Here is a 21261-nt window from a genome sequence, read left to right on the forward strand (position 1 = left end):
CCCAAACCCCAAGGTTAATTTAATCCTGTTGTTCTTAAATGAAACACCCTAAATCATCCTCCTCCCTTTCCTTGTCTTTCTCCTCACTGTTTCAACCCTTCAAGGACGTAATAGTCTGGAAAATATTTCCATCATCGTGTCTCCTTTCCAGCTGGCCAGTCCCATTTGGTGGGCTCTCTGTGGCTTGTGCTGAAGTACAATTTTTCACAGCATTGTTTTTGGTTTAAATAACATGTGGTGCACAATTGCTAAAGGTCTTTGGAAGATGCCACTTGGGGGCCTGCCATTAAATAATAATTTGATGGAAAACTACCCCAACTTTCCAAGGGACGAAATGCTATTGGCTCCCAACACTAATTGGCTATAATTTAGCTCAAGGTCCATCTGACTTGGGAGCTAGACCATCTCCTCTGAGCTCAGAGTAGTGCCCTGTAGCAGACATTTAATGGATAGACTTAGTGAATAAATATGTGTTTGTAAGTGCGTCATTTAAAACACAGTTGAGCCAAAGGAATTTGACTCTGCTAAGCCAGCAAATGTAATTTTTCTCATTTCTTTCAATGTCTTGCTGCCTCTCAGCTCCTCAATTTACCAGCTGTATGACCTTGCGTATATCACTCACCTTGCTGTCTCAGTTTCCTCAATTGCAAAACACGGAAATCAAGACTACCGTATAGGTTTGTTGTAAAGATCAAATAGACGTATACAGTGTTTAGCAAAACATAAAGTCAGTCCCCGAGACGTGGCAGTGACTTTTGCTGCTGTTATTATTGTTGTTAGTACTCCTCCTCCCATCATTATGCAATCTAAATCCCGTGCCTGGCTGTCTTTCAAAGTCCCCTCCAGCCCATACATTCTCATTTCTCAACACATGTTACTTAGAGAAGTCTTCTCTGGACCCCCAGACTAGGTGAGGTCCTTCTGTGAGTTACTACCATTGAGATATATATATATATCTTTCTAAGCATTCATCTCAACTGTAATTAAACAGTGGGTCAAACACACAAGTAGATGGAAATCATCCGTGATGTTCCAGGCTTGGGTTGGGTGGTGAGTTTCCAGACATTGAGTAAATGCCTTACAAGTTGCATTTATGAAATATGTTTTGTATGTATCAAATACTGCATTTTAAAAGATAATAAACCAAAAACATGGATTTTGAATTGTTTTTTGTCTGTATCCTCATTAGGCTGAGTCATACCAGTGCCTAGAATAGTGTCCTGCCGTTAGTAAGTGATTGAATGAACAGGTGAATGGATGGATAAATGAACCTGAATCCTTCATTCTAGTCAACTGGGCTCTTCACTCTCCCCTGGGCATGTCATGTTCAGCCTTTTTCCTATATCATCACCCTCAAACCAAGTGCTCTTCCCTTCCTAAATCCTTTCCATCCTTCAAGTCTCAGAACTGCTAAAGTCTCCTCTTCTCTCCTTAATAGTCACGTTGAGTGTACCTTCATATTCCAAGCGAGACTTGGAACTTCTTGTGGGCAGGAATCAGGTTTTTCCCTTTCAGTGGAGACCAGATCACCGCACACAGAAATGGACACACACAGGGCTGCACTGTCTACTCGTGGGACTATCAGATGGTGATATCTTTGGTTCAGGGCAAGGTCTTATTCATCTTTGGTGCCCAGAGCATGTCACACCTGGTGCCTGTACATGGTGGGCATTCAATGGGGGTTTGCTCTATTGATTAAGTCTGTGTGTTTACCAAGCTTTGCCCTTCAATACATAGAAGTAGGTTTCCTTCTGGGTCCCAGTGTCTATTTTACTATTTAACATGACTGAAAAGCAATAAGACCATTTCTCCACCTGGTTACTTCACTTTGTGGATGATTTCCTTAATTAAGAGCTTCAGAATGACTTTCTAAGATACTTGCCCTAAGATTCTCATGTAACAAACGGTCCAGAACATGACTTCTTTTTAGTTAACTTACGTTGATGCCAAGAGATCAGTGTGCCTTTTTGTGATGCTCATAAACAATCTGTTTAATAATCCATTTTACATTTTTAAGGAGGACTGAGGTGAGGATGAATTGGCTACACATTCTGAAATCAACGTTTCCCTGTTTCTGGAACTGAGGCATTTGCTCACCTCCTGTCAGCTCCAGGAGCCTGTGGGTGTTACTAACAGATTCTCTGAAGTTTTTCTTGAATATTCCTCCACACTCCAGATGTCATTTTGCTTCTCTGGCACCTGATCACGTTGCCATAGCTTGATGATTTCCTGCTGTCTCCTGGCTTGGTGAGGACTTCAGCTGTTTTCGAAGACAGTGGCTCTGCACTGCCCAATTCGCAGACTCTTCTCGTTGCTAGAGAAGATAATGGCCCAATTGTAATTTTAACACTTTATTTTGTATTACCTATTAATTTTTGCCAATCAGTGGATCTGTCCCTTTGTGCTATTTGCTCTAACTCTCATTTAAAACCTTTCTTTGGTTGTCTTCTTTCTTTCTCATGAGCCTCAGTGAATTTGGGGCTTTTATCTGCATGCAATTCTTATAAGACTTTGACATATTTCTAAAATCCATCCTGACTTGCATGGCTCTCTTTCCATCCTTTGCTCTTGCCTTTGAAACACCTGAGCTGAACAGAGGTCCTTGCGTGGCTTGGTTGCTTCCCTTCGAGGTTGTCCCTCTCCTGCCTTTTCTTCCTTCCTGATGTGGGAGTGGTAGTGTGGTCAGAATTACATCTGATAAGCAGGAAATTCTAATTACCGCACAGTGGCAGCTGGAGCAACTTAGCCGTACGGTCCTCCTCCTCCTCCCAAAGCAGCTGCTAAGAGGGTGAGGATCGTGTAAGCAAACATGGCATTAATTTTCTCTCCAGGTGGGCTTGTGTGGGGAACGGGAGAACAAATGAGCTTGATCATGTTTCCCTGCAGGGAGAAATAAGGAAGGCGGCCTTCAGGAGCAGACGGGCAGAGAAGGGAGAGCTACAGCAGGGGCCACGCCAGGCTCAGTCTCCAAGCATTCACGGCCCTTGGCCCTTCTCCATGGACACAGCTGGCAGGTGGGATTTGCACTGGGCTTCCCTGCTAGCCTTCATGAGGGCTGCTAGCAGTGGCCATCCCTGCCCCAGCGAGTGGGGTCAGGGAGGTGACACAGTCCTCTATTCACCAGAGTCTCACCCTTGCCTGTCACCCAGTGGGGCTGTCAGAGCATGTGGATTTGAATTCTATTACCATCCTCCCAGTCTTAGATACCTTCTCACATCTTGGGTGCTCTTCTATCTTTCCCTCTTTTCTCCATTTTTGGTTCTGTATGTTTTACTTTTTTTTCCCCATAAGCCCAGATGCTTCTCTGGGCATACTTATAGCCAGGATAAGGGTCACCCAGAGTGTGCAAACCTGCATGGCTCCAAGACCTGTGGTGCCCAATCTAAGAACCCTCCTCCTGTTTCACAATCTCAGACTCCTTTTGTCCCCACCTTTGTGTCTACCACTGTCTTCCCAAGCCAAGATCTGTAGTTTCAGCTGAGAGATGCTCCTTAACTCCTATATTAGGAACCAGTTCCATGGATGGGTATTTTTGTATTACTTCCTTCTCATTGAAGCTAAAATATGTGAGTTAAAGAGGCAAGGTGGAAATCGATGCAGAAGGAATGGTAGAATTAGAGAAACCCCATTTTGCAATCCTAGGTGAAATAATTGATTCAGACAATGATCATCAGTGGATGAAACCATTAGTTAAAGGTTGATGGGGAATTTTACATGGGGAAGAGTCAGCTGTCACCTCCTGAACTCATTAATGATAGCATCACTAAGAGAGGAACAGCCAGTCATGGTGTGCCTCCTGAAATACAAACCATTCAGCACCACCTGAGAAGTTTTGGCAAAATAAAGTTGAACCTGGATTTAATCAAGCTGCAAAGCTAAGTTCCATTTACTAGAAATACAGGGAACAGAGGAACAAATAAAATGACACCACAAAGATGCAAGCTGACAAATTCAGAATATGTCATTCCACATATGTCACTATAGCAGTCAAAGGGAAAGACTTCAGAGACATAACCACCAAATGTAACCAAATATAATGCAGGTCCTCGTCTGGATCCTGATTTGAGCAATCCAATTGTGAGTCCAACTGTGAAGCCAATTGTGAATCCAACTGTGAATCCAATTGTGAATTGTGAACCAGCAATCCAATTGGGGACATTTGGAATTATTGCTAATTTTGTTAGACATGCTAATTTAGAAGACAGCATGATGAGTATATGGGAGTTTCTTGTACTATCTTCTCTATTTTTCAATGTGTTTGAAAATTTTTATAATAGAAAATACTTTTTATAGATTTAGAAAATGAAGCCAGCCGGTCAGTTTACTTCCTAAGAGAGAATGTCTAATGTAAAATGGCCAAAATGAGTTATCTTGCTTGATTTTATATCCCTCTGTTTTTAATAAATTAAGATTCTGGTTTCTAAATTTGAAAGAGAAGGGAGGTAGAAATTAATATTAGTAGAGTGGTTGGAGCTTTCCAATAAACACGTTTGTTTAACATACCCTTGGTTTATAACAGAAACTGGAGACCATACAACTTCTTCCGAACAGACATCACTTGGTAGAATAGAGAATCTGAAGACTTGGGGGGACCTGGGCATCCATGTAACCACCTTTCCTCTGAGCTGGACCGCTTGCTGTGAGCCATCTGGCCGTGATAAGAATAGATCTTCCTTTGAAAGTCCTCCAGAGAGGGGAATACATCACCTCCATAGTAACCCAAGAAGTAACAGCACTGTCAGGGAAGTCTTCCTGAGACAGCAGGTGCTCCAAGAACCCCGCTCTGGCCTATCCTGTCAACAATAGAGAGGAGGAACCCTTCCCATCCCAGAAAGACTGGCATTGACCACCTGACCTTGGGCTTCCCTTCCTTCTCTTTTCCTTTTTCTCTCTCCTCCCTGGGGTTTATTCTCCAGGCTTTTAATCATTTGGGAGGTTCTTCTATGTAGCCCCCCCCACCCCACTTTCCTTGTCCCTGCAGAGCTGTGGCCTGCCAGCATTGAGAACAAGGTGTGAATTCCCTGATGGGCTCCCACCAGCCCCACGCCTTCTGGCTGCTGTCTTTGGACTTGCCCTTTCTTGACTACGAGGCTCTTTCCAGTCCTCTGGGAAGTCCCAAATACTCATCCTCCACTTGGCTCACTTGGAAAGTGCCAGTGCTCCGCAAGGCCTCGGTTGTCTGGATCCTATACTTCCAGAATCCATAGTGTTGTGAAGCAATCAAAAAAGTACATACATTTGTAAACACAAACTCTTTGGGCTGTAAGAAGATGGTTTCTAGGCCGCTTCAAAGAGCTCCTGGAACACCTAGAAGTAGGGCCAAGGTAGGTCCCAAATGTGGAGTCAGATGGCATGGTGGGAGCAGGGCAGCCTGGTTGGCTGGTGGTGTCTAGAATGCCAGCTTCCTCCATACAAGCTGAGACTACTAAGGAAGTGAGAGCAAGCAGGAAAGTTGAAAGAATAGAGACAGAGGCAGGGGGCAGGGCGGAGGGATTGGGGCTAAAGCATCAGTAGCTGTCCCTCTGTGAGCACACTGGAATTTCCCAGCCTGCACTATCCAAACTGTCCAATGATGGTGGTCCATTAGAGGGAGGGCTGCCCTCACTCCCCTCCCCTTCTCTCCCCCATTCAGTTAAGTAGCCCTCCTCTGGGCTTTCAGCTGCATATCTGTACTTCTGTGTTGCCCTTATAACCCTGTAGCACAGTATTCACTCATCTGTGTGGTCCAGTTGACCATGTGCTCTGAAAGTCAGGAGGTACCCCTTTGAGCTCTGATTATCTGGCACTCAAACCATGCCTGGCACAATGCCGGCATCTCTGTACAGTGGCTTTGACAGGCTTCATGCATCTGTGTGGGTCTGTGTGAGCTGATGAGGGAGAGAAAAGGAAGGCATGAGGGTACGTGCTGAAAGCTTGCCAAATTATTTGGCCAAGTTGTCTAGTTCAGAATTCACCACACAGCATGAAGCAAGCTAAATCATGGAATAATAAACACCGTAGCCTGGACAATAATGAATATGCGAGCAGCATAACAAAGCGAAGCACTGAGAGAACCATCTATTGTGGATAGTTTAATCTTCCGTTAGTGAAAAATCAAGGACTAAAACACAAAAAGATTGTACTCATCTTAAAAAGTGAAATGGGGGCCAGCCCGGTGACATAGTGCTTAAGTTCACACACTTTGCTTTGGTGGCCCAGGATTGTGGGTTCAGATCCTGGGTGCCGACCTGTACACTGCTTATCAAGCCATGCTGTGGCAGGTGCCCCACATAAAATAGAGGAAGATGGGTACAGATGTTAGCTCAGTGACAATCTTCCTCAGCAAAAGAAAAAGAGAGAGAGAAGTGGCTAACTAGCTAACATGGAAGGGATGGCTATCAGAGCTGTTGAATCAGTCTATCCATGGTTCAGCAGTTCTGGGAGATGGCAGGCCTGAGTCTTTGGATACTGAGGAACAGCACTATGCTATGAGAGGTTCCTTCCTTCTGGATAACCCATTTGGACTCTGTTGCATCTTTGGTTTGCATGGTATGAAGCTGCTACTAACTTTGTTCAAAAGCACTTTGAAAAGACAGGACATATTCATGAGCAAATGCAGGTGGATCTGTCCTTTCAAACTTACACAAGGCATTAGAATGTCAACTACAGTGATTGGCAAGCAGCCAGCCAATTAGAAGGCCACGGAAGAATTTCGTGAGTTTTTAATTTATTTCAATTCACGGTTTACATGGAATGTCAAATCTGAAGGGGACCCCAGGGTTCCCCAGTTTGACTCCTTCATCGTATAGATGAGAAATGAGGCCCATAGAAGAAGAGTGACTTGTCTAATAATGTTAGTATTAGAGCCTGAATTTAGGCTTCCTGATTCTCATATCAGTGATTGTTCCATTATTTCCAGCTGCTTCTCCATCCAAAACATGTTTATAATGCTGATTAAGCTGGGTTGTTTTGGTGAATTTTGCCAACATTTATCCGAGGTTTCACCAGTATAATTTGGAAAAATGGCTTTGTTAAAGCATTAAAAGGTACTCCTGTAGCAGTTTTGTCTGCTTTAAGTGGAGGAAGAGCACCAGTTGCATGTTCTGTGGCGATAAGCCTATGATCGTAATATATTACCATCAGTCATTTTCTGCAAGAAGTCTGGATGTAGGAGGCTTTGGCTTTGGTTCAGCAGCTTAGTGATGTCAGGACTAATGTCTCTTCGCTTGGCCTTTCCCTCATGGTCACAAGATGACTGCTGCAGTTCCAGCTATCATGTCTGCATTTGATATAGGAAGAAAGAGGAAGAGGTGGAGTAAACTGCATCTTCCTTGTTACTAGAGGAGAACTAACTTTCCCAGAAATGCCCTAAAAGTCTTCTACTGGGATCTCATTGGCCAGAATTGTGCTATGATGCAAAGAAGTTGGAAAATTGGGGAACAAGATGGCCCTAATTGGCTTAGATAAATCATGACCTGTTCCCTGGGGCTGGACACATAACTGAGGTTTTCCAGTGCTAAGGAAGAAGAGGGAAATAGCTATGAGCATTCCACATCTCCCCTAAAACTCTCAAGGTCCCTCATGGGTATACGATACTTTCAGAGCACAGTTTGATGCAAGGATGAGCAGTGGGATTTTTTTAAGTGTCTGATTCTATAATCTTTTTATAACTTTAGTGGAAGATTATTTTAGTACAAAAAGCTTATCTGAGGATAACAAAGAAATTCCATTGCCAGACATTTATAGAACTCAACCTGTGGAAACAATAAATGTCTGGAACACTTTTTACCTGCGTGGTAGTTCAACTTCTAAACTTAAGGTAAAGGAGAAATGTTACGAAAGTTCATTAAAAGGAGATACTAGGCAGGTCTGTAAAACTCATAATATAAAGGACATAATGGTTGAATAAGATCGTGTATATACATATAATGGAATACTATTCAGCCTTCAGAAAGAGGACAATTTTGCAATATGTGCAACATAGATGACTCTTGAGGACATTATGCTAAGTGAAATAAACCAGTCACAGAAAGACAAATACTGCAGGATTCCACTTATATGAAGTATCTAAAATAGTCAAACTCAAAGAATCAAAGAGTGGAATGGTGGTTGCCAGGGGCTGAAGGGAGGGGGGAGTGGGGAAGATGAGGAAAGTGAAACAAGATGAGTCAGCTCTAGAGATCTGTACAATACTGTGCCTATGGGCAACGACATATTGTACACTTAAACCTTTGTTAAGAGGGTAGATCTCGTGTTAAGTGTTCTTACCTCAATGAAATAAAATTTAAAAAGAAAAAGAAGGAAAAAATTCTGTTCTTGTGGAGTTTACATTAGGGGGTACAGATCTTGGGGAGTCTATTAGTCAGGGTTCACAAGAAACAGAACCAATAGCGTATATACACACACACTCATGCACAGAAAGAGAGAGATGATTTTAAGGAATTGGCTTCTGTTACTATGGGCTTTGGCAAGTCCAAAATCTGCGGGGTAGGCTGGCAGTCTGGAGACCCAGGTTAGAGTTCATCTTGCAGCTCAAGTCTAAAGGCCACCTGGAGGCAGAATTCCCTCTCAAATGGAGGAATCTCATTCTGTTTCTCTTAAAACCTTCGACTGATTGCTTGAGGCCCACCCACATTATAGAGGATAATCTGCTTTACTCGAAGTCCACTGATTTAACTGTTAATCTCATTTTAAAAATACCTCCAGAGCAACATGTAGACTAGTGTTTGACCAAGTATCTGAGTACCATGGCCTGTCCAAGTTGATGCATAAAATGAACTATCCCTGGGAGCCAGACAATGAGCATAATAAATAAGTAAAGTTTGTAATAGCTTAGAAGATAGTAGGTGCTATAGAAAATAGAGAAGAGAGTAGGTGCTATAAAAAATACTAAAAAAAGGTCAGTTACAATGTAAAATAAGGGCGTCGTGGCCTTAGGAAGAATTCTTGAATGTATGTAGAAAGACTTTCAAAAAGTCTTGAAGGAGCATTTACTACATGTCAAGTGCTCGCTAAGGGGAGAGAAACACAGCCCCTGCCCTCAAGGATGCTTCAGCACCAGGTGGGACGAACAAGTGAGAAGACCTCATAGTGCTGAGCAGTGCATCCCAGGAGAGCACCAAGCACACAGGGTGCAGGGTCAGTCACCGCTGTCCTCACTGGCTCAGTTACCCCTCTAGGGTAGGCCCAGCATGAGGTCCAGAGAGCTGGACTGATTTAGCTCAAGTTCACTGACTGGGAACCTGCACCCCAGCCACCTGGCTTAGCCTCCTGTGTCATTTTCTGGTAAAGAAGACCCAGCAGGCATTGGCATAAACCGTCTCTGAAACCCCCAAACAGCCTCTTGACCCAGGGAGGGCGAGTCCTTTACACCACATGAAGAAAAACAGTACAAGGCATCGAGGAGAGGAACCAGAGGGTGACGTCAGGAGCCTGGGGTCCTTGTGGCTGGCAGTGCATTGGCCACAGAGGACGTTGGTGCTGTCAACCGAGAAGGCGCTCATTGCCACAGCGAACAGCATAATACCTCTGGAGATGAGGCTGCTTCAGCTCCTGCTTCCCTCATTCACACTGCCAGAGGACAGCCTTTTGGCCCAGGGTTAGGGAACTGCTGTGCTTTACTCAGCCTTGGGAGAAAGAGAAATGATTAAAACACAAGCCGAAGAGAACATCTCTAGGTGGCCCCATGAGGAACTGGTCACCATGGTGACCTCCAGGGAAGAGAATTGACGGCTGCTGGGGACCCTGAATTTTATACCTTTCAGATTTCGTACAATGAACATGCATTACCTTAAAATATTATGTTACACAAGCCAACACCAAAGGCTTTTCTTAAGACAGTGAGAGTTCCTTGAAGGCCACTTGCTACATTACAAGCGGCTTGGGCCTCTGAGTCAGGCAGTTCACAGCTCTCCCACTTATTAGCTGGGTGACCTCACTTTTCTGCTCCAAACTACAGTTTTCTCACCAGGAAAAAGGGACACTCATGAGTTTGTTGTGAGCAATGAATGAGGGGGTTTATGAAGATTCCAGAAACCAGAACTTGTCTGTTAGCCCCTTAGGTATACTGAAGGCAGTCACTGACATGCAGCCCTGGGACCCCAGGTGTCTGCACTGACAGCTCAGATGACATCTTGTGTGTCCTTTAAAACTGGTTTTCAGAGGCCGGCCCTGTGTCCGAGTGGTTAAGTTCACGCATTCTGCTTCCGTGGCCCAGGGTTTCCCTGGTTCGGATCCTGGGCACGGACATGGCACTGCTTGTCAGGCCACCTTGAGGTGGCGTCCCACATGCCACAACTAGAAGGACCCACAAATAAAATATACAACTATGTACTTGGGGGACTTGAGGAGAATAAGCAGAAAAAAAAGAAGATTGGCAACAGTTGTTAGCTCAGGTGCCAATCTTTAAAAAAACAGACAAACAAACTGGTTTTCACAACAGCCACCTTACCTCTTCAACAACAGCCACTTCCTCCTCACTGTGTTTAAAAAGCTGAGGAAGGATATAGCATATTTAGAAAGGAGACAGATTAAATTGTTGTTCTGGAGTTTAAAGAGGGCTGGAAAACTTGGCTTTGCAGTATAACTCATTTTTTAAGGATTTTCCAAAGCATTTTTTCCCGTAGACTTGTGATCTCTTAATAATAAATAACACTTTTAAAACTTTTACTTTTATTGCATATGTGTCTTATCTCTCATATAAGCAAGAAGCTTCTTTTTGGAAATGACCTTGTTTCACACACTTTGTACCATTCTCACTCCCTACTCATGACGGCTTCCAAGCACTGTTAGTACAGTGTATATTGGTTATTGATAGCTGTGTAACAGATTACCCAAAACTTAGTGTCTTAACTCTCCCAGTCTCTGTGGGTCCAGAATTAAGGAGGGCTTGGTTGGGCGGTTCTGGCCCAAGGTCTCTCATGAGAATGCAGTCCTGTGTTGGCTGGGGCTGCTGTCATCTGAAGGTTTGACTAGGGCTGGAGGATCTGCTTCCAAGGGGGGCCTCACTCGCATGGCTGGCAAGTTGGTGCTGGCGATTGGTGTCTCAGTTCTATTCTCATGGGCTTCTTCATATGGCTGCTTGACTGTCCTCAGTGCATGGTGGCTGGGTGGCCCCAGAGCTAGTGACCCAAGTGACCAAAATGGAAGCTAAATGCCTTTTATGACCCAGCTTCAGAAGTCATACTTTAGCATTTCTGAGAACTCTGTTGGCCACACAGGCGACAGGTAATTCAATGAGGGAGGAGACCAAATAAGTGCATGAATACCAGGACGTCCCCTGAAGGCCATCTTGAAGGCTGACACTAACACAGATGTTATATAGAGAGCACAGTGGTACTTAGTGAGTACCTGAGAATTTGTTAATTACGTGATGTGTGTACAGTGTGCATATAATACATAAATGGTAAAAGCCAAAAGTTTGTTTCACTTTGGGGGGAGGGTACTGTATTCTGTTTCTCAAACTTGAGTGTGCATTACAATCACCCAGAGGGCCTATTAAAACACAAATTTTGGGGCCCCATCCCTAAAGTTCCCAATTCGGTAGGTCTGCGGTGAGGTGGGAGAATTTGCATTCTAACAAGTTCATAGGTGACTATGATGCTCCGGGTCCAGGGCCACGCTTTGAGAACCACTGATCTAATTTGTGTAGAGATGCTGGTGCTCTTTAAGAAAACCTGCTTCAAAGCAAATGCATCCTTGGTTACTTAGCGCTAAACACCAAATGGTTAAATTCATTATGCACATCATCTTAAACATGAGGTTCGCTGACTAATGCAGAGATAATATAAATGTACAAATCAAAGAAAGGACGATATAGACAGCTCTTAGCAGCGTGTGCTGGCAAACTCTCCAAAACCAAAAAAGCTCTGATTTGTAATTTTTGCCAATTTCCGTAGTGTAAATGCTGCCATCATGGCCAATTGCCAGACTCTTGAATATTTCCCAGCTGATTCTCCTTAGCTGGTACACACCAGCCCTAGCACACCACTGGCTCTAAGCAAGTTCTTTCCTTGTCATGTGTGATTCTGAGAAAGCTGTGGCCCAGGTGGGGTCTGGGGATCACCAGGTGACTCTAACTGCCAGTCCTTTGTATGCTACGGCTGTCAAGCACTGGGCTTGATTTTCTTCCAACCTAAAGTGAGACTTTCTGAGGTAGCTAATGTGACAGGATATAATTGTTCAGACAGCTCTAAGTGGCACAGGCAAATGCAAAATGGGACTTTTCTTTTCAAATTCTCCACCTCAACACATATGACTCCCACCTTATACAGTCAATTCTGATGACTGCTCTTCCAATCAAGCTCAACCTCACAGAGACTCCTCTTCACCAAAGCCCTCTCTGGCCTTCTCTCCCTTTGAAAACTCCCTTCTCCTGAGGCTCATTTCCTGAGGGTGGGTGACGGGATCTACTTTGGTGAAATTCCTATTTTGAGCTGCCAGGATGCCCATTGAGGGTATAATGTCTGAGGGCCTATAGAAATTACGTAGAGAATTTATTTGGCAATTCACCTTTTAGGGTGCTGGTGACATCTATTTACCACCCTTATCTGTTGTTTGGATTTGAAATGGCTATTTAACTTGTAAGCTTCTTGAGGGCACAGTTTTTTTCTGCGTTTCTCACAGCATCTACCACAGGGCTTTAGGTAAAATAAACACTTAATAAACATTTAATGAGTTCTAATTTGGAATTCTCTCCATTGCAGAAAACATTGTCATCCTGACAGAGAGCTTCAGTTGCCTTAATACCAAAGAGTGAGTAATTTTGGAATTTCAGTTACCATGAGAGATAGTGGAATAAAATTTTTTTGTAAGGAGTCCTTTTGGGGTATCCCATAATGCTTCTTTTTTGTTATATAAGGGACATATTCTTAGAAAAATAGGACTCATGCCAATTTAGTGCAATAAAAAAAAAGCATAGCTTTTGAAGTAGGCAGAACATGACCCCTGTGGGAGCACCATCCTTAATAGCCTTAGTACTATCATATTCTGGGTAATTTTCTTAGAGCCTCAGTTACCTGGTCTATAAAATGAGACTATCGATAACCACTTTGCAGGTCTTTTGTGAAGATGAAATGAGAGAATCTGTGAAAAGTGCTAGAATGGATCCTTGTGGGGACTGGATACATGTTAATCCCTGTACGTGGTTATTCGAGAGATTCCTACATACCTGTTCCAGAGGCACCAAAGGCCCCATGACTTTGAATCTTGACAAATTCTCATTTTTTGATGGTACATGCTTTTTCTTTGCTTTGAATTTCTCAATTTTTGCAATTTCTAAGGCAAGATTAATGACAGAGCTAAAGATCCTTTCCCACGTGGTGTGACTGGCAGGTTCTAATGAGCTGGGTGAGGGGAGAAGCATCTCAAGTATTAGCATTTCTGGGAATGTTTGGGGTTGGGAAGAAGTTATTTCTTCAGGGCCTAGTTTGATTAATAAGGTGATGGTTTGAGATTGTGTGGGGGTGGATTTCTCTGCTTTCTCTCTGCTTCCCAAGGCCCCTGGGTTCCCAGGTTATTTTAAGAATAGAGCAGGTATTAAGCGGTAGCGATCAGCCATGAGTCCCAGGTTTGGAAAGGACAACTCTGAAAGATAGGGGCAGACCCGGAAGGAGAAATCGACATTTAGGAGTCTGCACAGCAGGTTTCCCCATGATTGATCTATGTTTCTTGGTCCAGTTTAGCTGCGAAAAGTAAATTAGGGAAATTCTCTTCAATTGATCAGAAACACATTAATTAAGCACCAACTATGTGCCAAGCCCCAGAAGGGATAGGGAAAAAGGCAAAGGACCTGATTTTCATACCCAGGAACTTACAGAGTCGATTAAAATGCCATACATGTTTGTAATTTAGTTGACCTTCCTTGCTGTATTGGAAAACAGTTTTCCTACTCAGAAATCGGTCGAGGGGGTTTCCACCCTTGGAAAATTAAGTAATGGGTGAACTTCTGATGTTGTGAAATACTGCATTTCTTTATAGCCGCTTGGGAAAAGAACCTGCCCAAGCCTGGGACCAGAGACCTGAGCTTTCTGTGGCATGTAAAGTAATTTGAAAGAATGAGATATGGCTTTTTGAATTCTTACAGAAAAACCCAATGTTTTCCTAAGTTTTGGGGCAATATCAGGCAAATACAGTATCAGGCAGATACAAAGTGGGGCTTCATTTATAGCACTAATTATTATTTTTTAAACAGGAATGACTTTCCATGTGCATAAAATGGTCACAATGCATGGGTTAGGACACAGAGCTGGGAATCGGGGGCCTGGGTTTCAGTTGGCGCACACACGGGGTGGCGCCCAGATGAAATCTATGGAAACACAATCAAGGCAGCAAGTAGTTCTTCCCAGCAGGGTCTCAAGAGAAGTCAGAAGATTGACACAGTCTTAAAGGAGTCATTGAATTGGCTAGAAAGAATGAGAGACAAGTGTTCCAAGCAGAGTGAACACCACGTGTGTTCAGGGCGTATTTGGAAGACAACAAGAATGGTGGTTGGGATAGTCTAGAGCAGCGGTTCTCAAATGGTAATGAGAATCCAGTCACCTGGGGATCTTGCTACAGGAGGGCGGCAGTGACATGTGAGATAATACATTTCTGACAAGTTCCTGGCTGATGCTCAGGCTGCTGGCTGAGGTGCGTAGGGAGGTGGCAGAGCATGGACTGTAGGAGTAAAAATGGAGGCGAGATGGAGGGAGCGGTGAATGGCCAGGGCAAGGGCCAATCACTGAGGGCTGATTTCTGCACCCTGTTACTTTTCTGCTATCGCCACCTTCATGTTGGTTGTAACATTCGTGCCCCTCCAGCCTCTGCTGGGCACCCAGTGCTGCCTGCAGCCCTTATCCTGCTCCCTTTCCAATTGCAGCAGAAATTATACTAAAGTTTTACTACTTTCCTCAAATCTTCCACCTGCCACCTGCCATCATGGCCTCAACAAAGAGTCTTGCCTTCTAATTCATAGAGAAAAGAGAGGTTATTGGATAGAATTTTTCTTAAGGTATGTCTTTCTCCCCACCCAAAGCCCACCTCCTCCTCCCCTGCTTTGTCTGCCCCACTTCACTTCTGGGCAGAAATGTTTTTTCCTCTGCCCAAGGCTGAACTCTCTGCTGTGCTTTGGAAGGCATCCCCTCTTCCCTGCGACCTCCTGTGGGCCCCCTATTCATCCATCACTCTCCTCTTTCACATATCTCCCACCTCTTCCTTCCCAGCTCTGTTTCCTCTACTCTAAACATGCTCAGGGCTCTCCTTTCTTTCACCCACCCCCACTGGGAATATGGCCTTGATCCTGAATCTCCCTCCAGCTACTGTCTGACCTCTCACCCTCCCCTCACAGCCTGATTTCTTCAAAGAGCAAGTCCACACTTGCTGTTTCTCTACTTCTTCTCATCTATTCTCTGCAAACTACCACCATCTGACTTCTGCCTTCCCCACTCCACTGACAAGCCTCGTCTGATGTTAACTGTGGCCTTCCAATTGCCCAATCCAGGCATTTTGGCCCTGGTCCTATTCATCCTTCACAGCACCATGCAGTGGTGGTCTTGAAGCTGTGTCTCCCCATGACTCTAGATCCTGCCTCCTGGGTTATTTTTGGCCCTTCTCAGCTTCATTTTCTGTGTCCAGTCTTTTCCAGCTAACATTTCCCAGGGTTTTGGTCTCAGCTTTATTCTCTTCTAACCCTAAACATCCTCCCTTGGGCACATACCTGCTCCTGGGACTTGACCCACCCTTTCTATGCCGTTGCCAGGAATCCAGCCCTCCACCGCTGCTGATCTCTCTGTCTGTTGGTCATATCTATGTATGTTCCTCACATTTTTAAAACTGATTCTTCCTCTTCTCTCCTAAATCTACTGTTCCTTCTGAATACCACTCTAGGTAAGTCCAACCCCTACTCTCCCCATCTCAGAAACCTCACACTTGGGAGTGATGCTCGACTCCTCTCCTTGCTCGCCTGTCATCAGCAGTGGTCCTGTCCTCTGCCCCCTTCATCTGCTGCCTTAGTATATGGGATGCCTTCATTCCATTACACGGATTACTGCTTTTGCCTCCACCTGGCCTCTCTGCAAATACCTGTGGCTTTCAACCCTAGTCGCACATTACAATCACTTGAAGAACTTTTAATAACCCTGATGCCCAAGACACACCTCAAACCAATGATATTAGAATGCAGGAGGTGGGATCCAGATGATGCCAATGTGCAACCAAGGTTAAGAGCCACGGCTGTAGTCTCATCTCCCCCAAATCCATCCTCCACACTGATGGTAAAGTGTTTTTCTTAAAACACAAATTGGATTATGTTTGGTCCCCTGTTCACAATTCCTTCACAGACTTCCCACAGCCTTTGGAAAAATTCTTTGGCATGTTATCCCAGCCTTTTTGGGCGTGTTATATGAGACCTTTCATGATTGGCTCTAATTCTGCAGCCCGATCTCATGTGGATCCATCAAGGGCACCTTACCAAGGCTACTCTGAGCCACTTCTCGGGCTTCCTCAAGGCTTTCTGCATTGAACAGACTCAGTCCTCTGTCCAGAATGCAAGCTGGTCCCCACCCCCAGGCCTGGCCCACTCCTCTCTCTGTTCGTAAGATCCTATTAAGGTGTCATCACTCACAAATAGCCTTCTGGCACCCCCTCAGACGAGGTTAAATATTCCTTCCCTGGGCCTCCCAGCACCTCACCTAGTGCTTTCTCAACCACAGCACCTTCCCTCTGTTTTCACTGTTAGAGTGAGCCACTTGATGGCAGGGACCATCTCCTATTTACACAGGGCCCAAATCCAGCATACAGTAAGCACTCAATGTATGTAGAATGAATTCATCTATCCATCTCTTCCCACATCTTGAAACTTGTAATAAGCTCATGAAGCAAAATGGAAAAACAGAGTTGAAAGTTCATTGAGTTGTTAGATCAAAAGGCTTAAATCCAAAGTATATGCTGTTAGGATGTTCCTCATTATACACAAATGTGCGTGTAACGTGGGTGAAAATGCTCCCTCTTAAAGCAGCAGCATTATTCACAAAGTGTTTGCTGCCATGCGGAAGGTGGTTCTGTCCTATGATCCTGCTGTTATAAAATGGGCCCCGCGACATTAGATGCCAGTGTTCATTCTGATTCCAGAAATGATGTTAAGATGGAGCTCATGTTTAAAAGGAGAGCTTAGACTGCAGGAACACAAAGACAACAAAGCGCCACTAATTCAGAATACAGAGTTTGAAAAGACAAAATGTTGTGAGGGGGTGACCATAGTTGCAAACAGATTCTTAATTTTACCAAAGCTCTATCTGCCACAGTACTCTTTCAAACAATGCTTTCCTTGAGAACTTAAAATTAGCTTCCAGCTTAGGAAAGGTCAGGGCACGTGAGACTGCTCAGGTGTGCATTCCTCACAAAGCCATCCAGCTGGACCATCGTCCTCCACCTTGTGAGGATGGGCATGAGAACCACTCACAGAGCTAATAAAGCAGGCAGGGGCCCAGGCTCATCAAGGTGGGACAGGGCCTGGACCTTCGTCCCAAGTTCCGTGGGAGATCCTGATCCCTGCCAAGGTTACAGTGAGGGTGACCACCCTCTGGCCGTGATCAGCAGCCACCCTCCGGCCCAGTGCTTCTCTACCCTGGCTGCACAGTAGTATCCTACCTGGGGGTCTTTCAAAAATCCCAACATGCAGGCCTTATTCCAGGCCACTTAGATGAGTATCTCTCGGAGTGGACACTGGCATTGGTAGTTTTAGAAGCTCCTGGAGGATCCTAATATCACACCCCTAACTTACTGGCTCTCAGACTTGGTTGCACATTGGCATTGCCTGGGAGCTTCAGCAAGTATCCCATACCTGGATCTCACCTCCAGAGACACTGTTGTAATTGATGTGGGATGCAGCCTGGCATCCACATCAGGCTTTGTAAAAGCTCCCTGGCAGTTCTACTATGCAGCAAAGTGTCATAACCATGGCTGCAGCCTGTCCTCCCACAGGTCCTAATGGAGCCCATTTACCTTGAAAAAAAAAAGTCCATTGTCATGAGAAGATGAGAAACACAATCTGTCAGGAACATATGTATCCTCCTGGCTGACCTGAAGTGACTGAGGTGGGATCCCCCACTGGAAACACCGTTATTATTTCTGCTGGAGGGAAAGTAGCAGTATTAATTAGCTTACAAATTAAACTCCTTGACACCAAGAACCCAGCTGAATGCCACCAACTGAGCATCCCCAAGTTCCAGAGATGCCTGTGTGACTCCATTTACCTCAACAGGTGGCCATTCCTCCCTGGAAACATGCAGAGTGGCATTACAAATAATAAACGGATATGACTAATGGACTCAATTATTGTCAATTTCTGGGTCATCAATAATGGCATTTCCCTCCCTTCTCATTTCATCCTGTGTTCAAAGTGATTTTCTCTTTTTACTTCTCTATTAACAGTTGTCAAACCTGGGTTAGTGCCCTGTCCTGGATAGGTAGGCTGTGGACGCCCCCCTCCACCTCGTCTCCTCTTTGTGGCTTGTGTCAGATTGGTAGCTACCAGCGCCATCTTGAAAAAAGGCATCTCGTGTTGTCCAAAAAAGGTTCAGGTGGTACCACTCTCTATCTAGTCTTACAAACTTAACACTTTGGAGGTATACTCTCCAGAAACTACATGTTTCATTGATGAGGATTCTCATTATATAATTTTTTTAAAAAATATTAAAGATAGCCCTGGTTTTACTTGGATCTTGAATGTAGGATAGTGTTTCTCAACTTTGACTACACACTGAAATGATGAAAAGCATTCATGCCTATGACTGGCCCCAAGAGGTCCTGATTTAATGGTGTGGAGATCAGCCAGGGCAATGGGATCTTTTAGAAGCTTCCCAGGTGATTCCAGTGTTCAGTCAAGGTGGTACCATGGATGGTTGTCAATGAGAGGGATTGAGAAAATAGAGGTGGAAGGACACCCATAGAGAAACATCTCCCAAGTCACAATCTTCCTAAGGACTCTTCCCTGTGGACCAACAGAGGCATTTGTCCCATTTAGATTCTCTGTGAGCACATATGGTTGGATGAGTTTCCTAGGAGACCAGAAGCAGGTTTAGGACACAGAAAAATCTCAAAATGAGGAGTTTCTTTTCAGTGTCCTTTCATCTCACTAGGAGTGTTCTCCTCAGTCTGCTGTCCCACTGTTCTTGCTATCCCCTCCTCCCCCATGACCCATCAACTTTTTTGCAGTGTTGTTTGGGTACCATGAATGCAGAAGGAAAAACTCAGTACTGTGGTGAGGATGGGTCTGGAAGGAGTGGGTGATACACAGGATGTCTTGTGATGTGTGAGATCCTGAAGGAGTTTAGGGTGAACACTTGGGTCTCACACACTGTAATGCCCTCCCAGGTAGACATAGTCATAGTCTGTGGTTTCTTCCTCCCTTAGCTTTTCCTCCAATCTACTTTCCTTTCCACGAACATTTTCCTGTCCTGTGTTCCACACATTCAGAGTCCTGCGACCAGGACTGGCTGGGACAGACACAGTTGATGAACTACCCAGCACCCATCTCCATCCACCCTCTTCCCTGCCAGCAGAACTAAGAATTTCTGGAGAGGTCTGGCTCAGCGCCAGGTCGTGAATCTTGTAGAGTCCAGACAGTGCTTTTCTACTTGGCCACACGTTAGAAACACCTGAGGAGTTCTTAAAACATGCTCATCTGTAGGCCCTACCCCTAGAAATTCTGATTTAATTGGTTTGAGTGGGTATTCAAAGCTCCCAGGTGATGAAAATGTGCGGCCAGGATGGATAATCATGTTATTTCAATTCCCCTTGCTAGCGGTTGATTTGGGATTAGGCAAATGATGCCATTTTGGCCAATGGAACATGAGAATGCAGGGATGGGGATGGGTGTGGGGGAGATTTAGAAAAAGGTTTCTTCACCTTTAGGAAGGGATGTTCCTTCTTTCTCCTTCATGGTTTTGGAGTTGTTAGGTAAGGATGAAATGCTTGGAGCCACTGCAGCTATCTTTTGACTGTGAGTATCCATGCCAAACGGTGTAGGTTTCTATGATGAGAATTGCAGAGTGCAATGTTAAAAAGAACCTAGGTGCTAACAATGTCATTGAGCTGCTGAATCAGTTAAACTGGGAAGCCCCCATCCTCCAGGCTTCTTGCTTTGCAGGGTTGCCTGTTCAACCCAGCCTTACAGCAGTCCCAGGCCAGAAGTGGGTCATGAGCCCAAGCTTGAGATTTCCAGGGAGGCCTTTGAGTGTATGCCTTGCTAGACATGCACAGCACCTCTGCTGATGGTAAAGACCCCCAACTGATGAAGCTGCCCACCCACCTTGGAGGAGCCTCCAAGAACTGGTGACCTTGCTGGCAGGCCATGTGGAGTAGGACTGGAAAGGCGTGTCTGCTGCGGAGTGCTTTGTGCGGTTAATGAAGATAGGGGCTCCTTGTTAGAGTCAGGCAGATTCGGGCTCGAATCCTGGTCACCGATTGTGTGAATTGAGATAGTCAAACTGTGCGCCTTGGTTTTAACATCTGTACGATGGAGTTAACCTCTACCCCAAAGAGTCATTGCTATAGTTCATTCATGGATCTAGCACAGTATCTGGCATGTTGTAACTTTTTCCTATTAGAAAGTGGCAGGTTTTACTCTTTTGGGTATATTTACTGTCTTTGTGCTGCAATACTCAAGAGGTAAAATAGCTGGAAAGAATGAGAAGAGAGACGGTGCAGGCCTGAGTACTGCTATAACTGTTTAGAGGGACTGAAAAGGTTTTTCCCGTCATCCCCCCTGCCTGGAATCATCCAACATAATTTGAGTGTGATCTGCCAAGTCAGCAAGGCGCTGGGTCCACTGTTAACTGAGCTCTATTTCCAGCTCGGCAGCTGATGGATTTGATTGATGCTTGGAGCTGCCTGCTGCTGGTTATGCAAGGGCAGCGGCTGAGCCATGGGGTGATACCTTCCCTAGGCTGCACCCTACTTGGTACAGGAGCTGTGGTGGGGAGAGGGGACTGGGTAACCCGTCAGAGATGGGGTCCTCTAGCCTCAAGGGCTGAGCCCAGGAATCCAGTGTTGCCTAGATTCAGAGTGCTGACCACACTGGGACGTCCCACCCTCCTCTGCAGCCTGCTGTAAACCCCACGCCATGCTTCAAAGCAGGGCTAGGGGTGTGGGTATCAGACCATAGTCTCCAGTCAGTTCTAAGGGGAGCCCCAGAAGCCTCACTGCCCTTATCCCTTCCCCACTCAGCCTTTTCTCTCTCTCCATGTCTGTGATCCATCTAGATGTTTCTCCCTTCTCTGGGCTCCTCCCCAGGCTTGGCTTAGC

General features: G+C 45.0%; 2 protein-coding genes across 2 annotated transcripts in view; one reads left to right on the forward strand and one right to left on the reverse strand.

Annotated features, from left to right (window-relative positions):
* GPR39 (G protein-coupled receptor 39) overlaps positions 1 to 21261 on the forward strand; it is a 191601-nt gene that overhangs the window by 98585 nt on the left and 71755 nt on the right. The gene's annotated exons all lie outside the window — the stretch shown is intronic.
* The window catches only part of LYPD1 (LY6/PLAUR domain containing 1), a 128865-nt gene continuing 109711 nt past the window's right edge, over positions 2108 to 21261 (reverse strand). Inside the window, exon 3 of the mRNA XM_070507570.1 lies at positions 2108 to 2314. Within this exon, the coding sequence (XP_070363671.1) occupies positions 2130 to 2314 (185 nt within the window). The 3' untranslated portion in view covers positions 2108 to 2129. The remainder of the gene's footprint in view (positions 2315 to 21261) is intronic.

Source organism: Equus asinus, chromosome 4 (genome assembly GCF_041296235.1).
Source record: "Equus asinus isolate D_3611 breed Donkey chromosome 4, EquAss-T2T_v2, whole genome shotgun sequence".
NCBI classification, from domain to species: domain Eukaryota; kingdom Metazoa; phylum Chordata; class Mammalia; order Perissodactyla; family Equidae; genus Equus; species Equus asinus.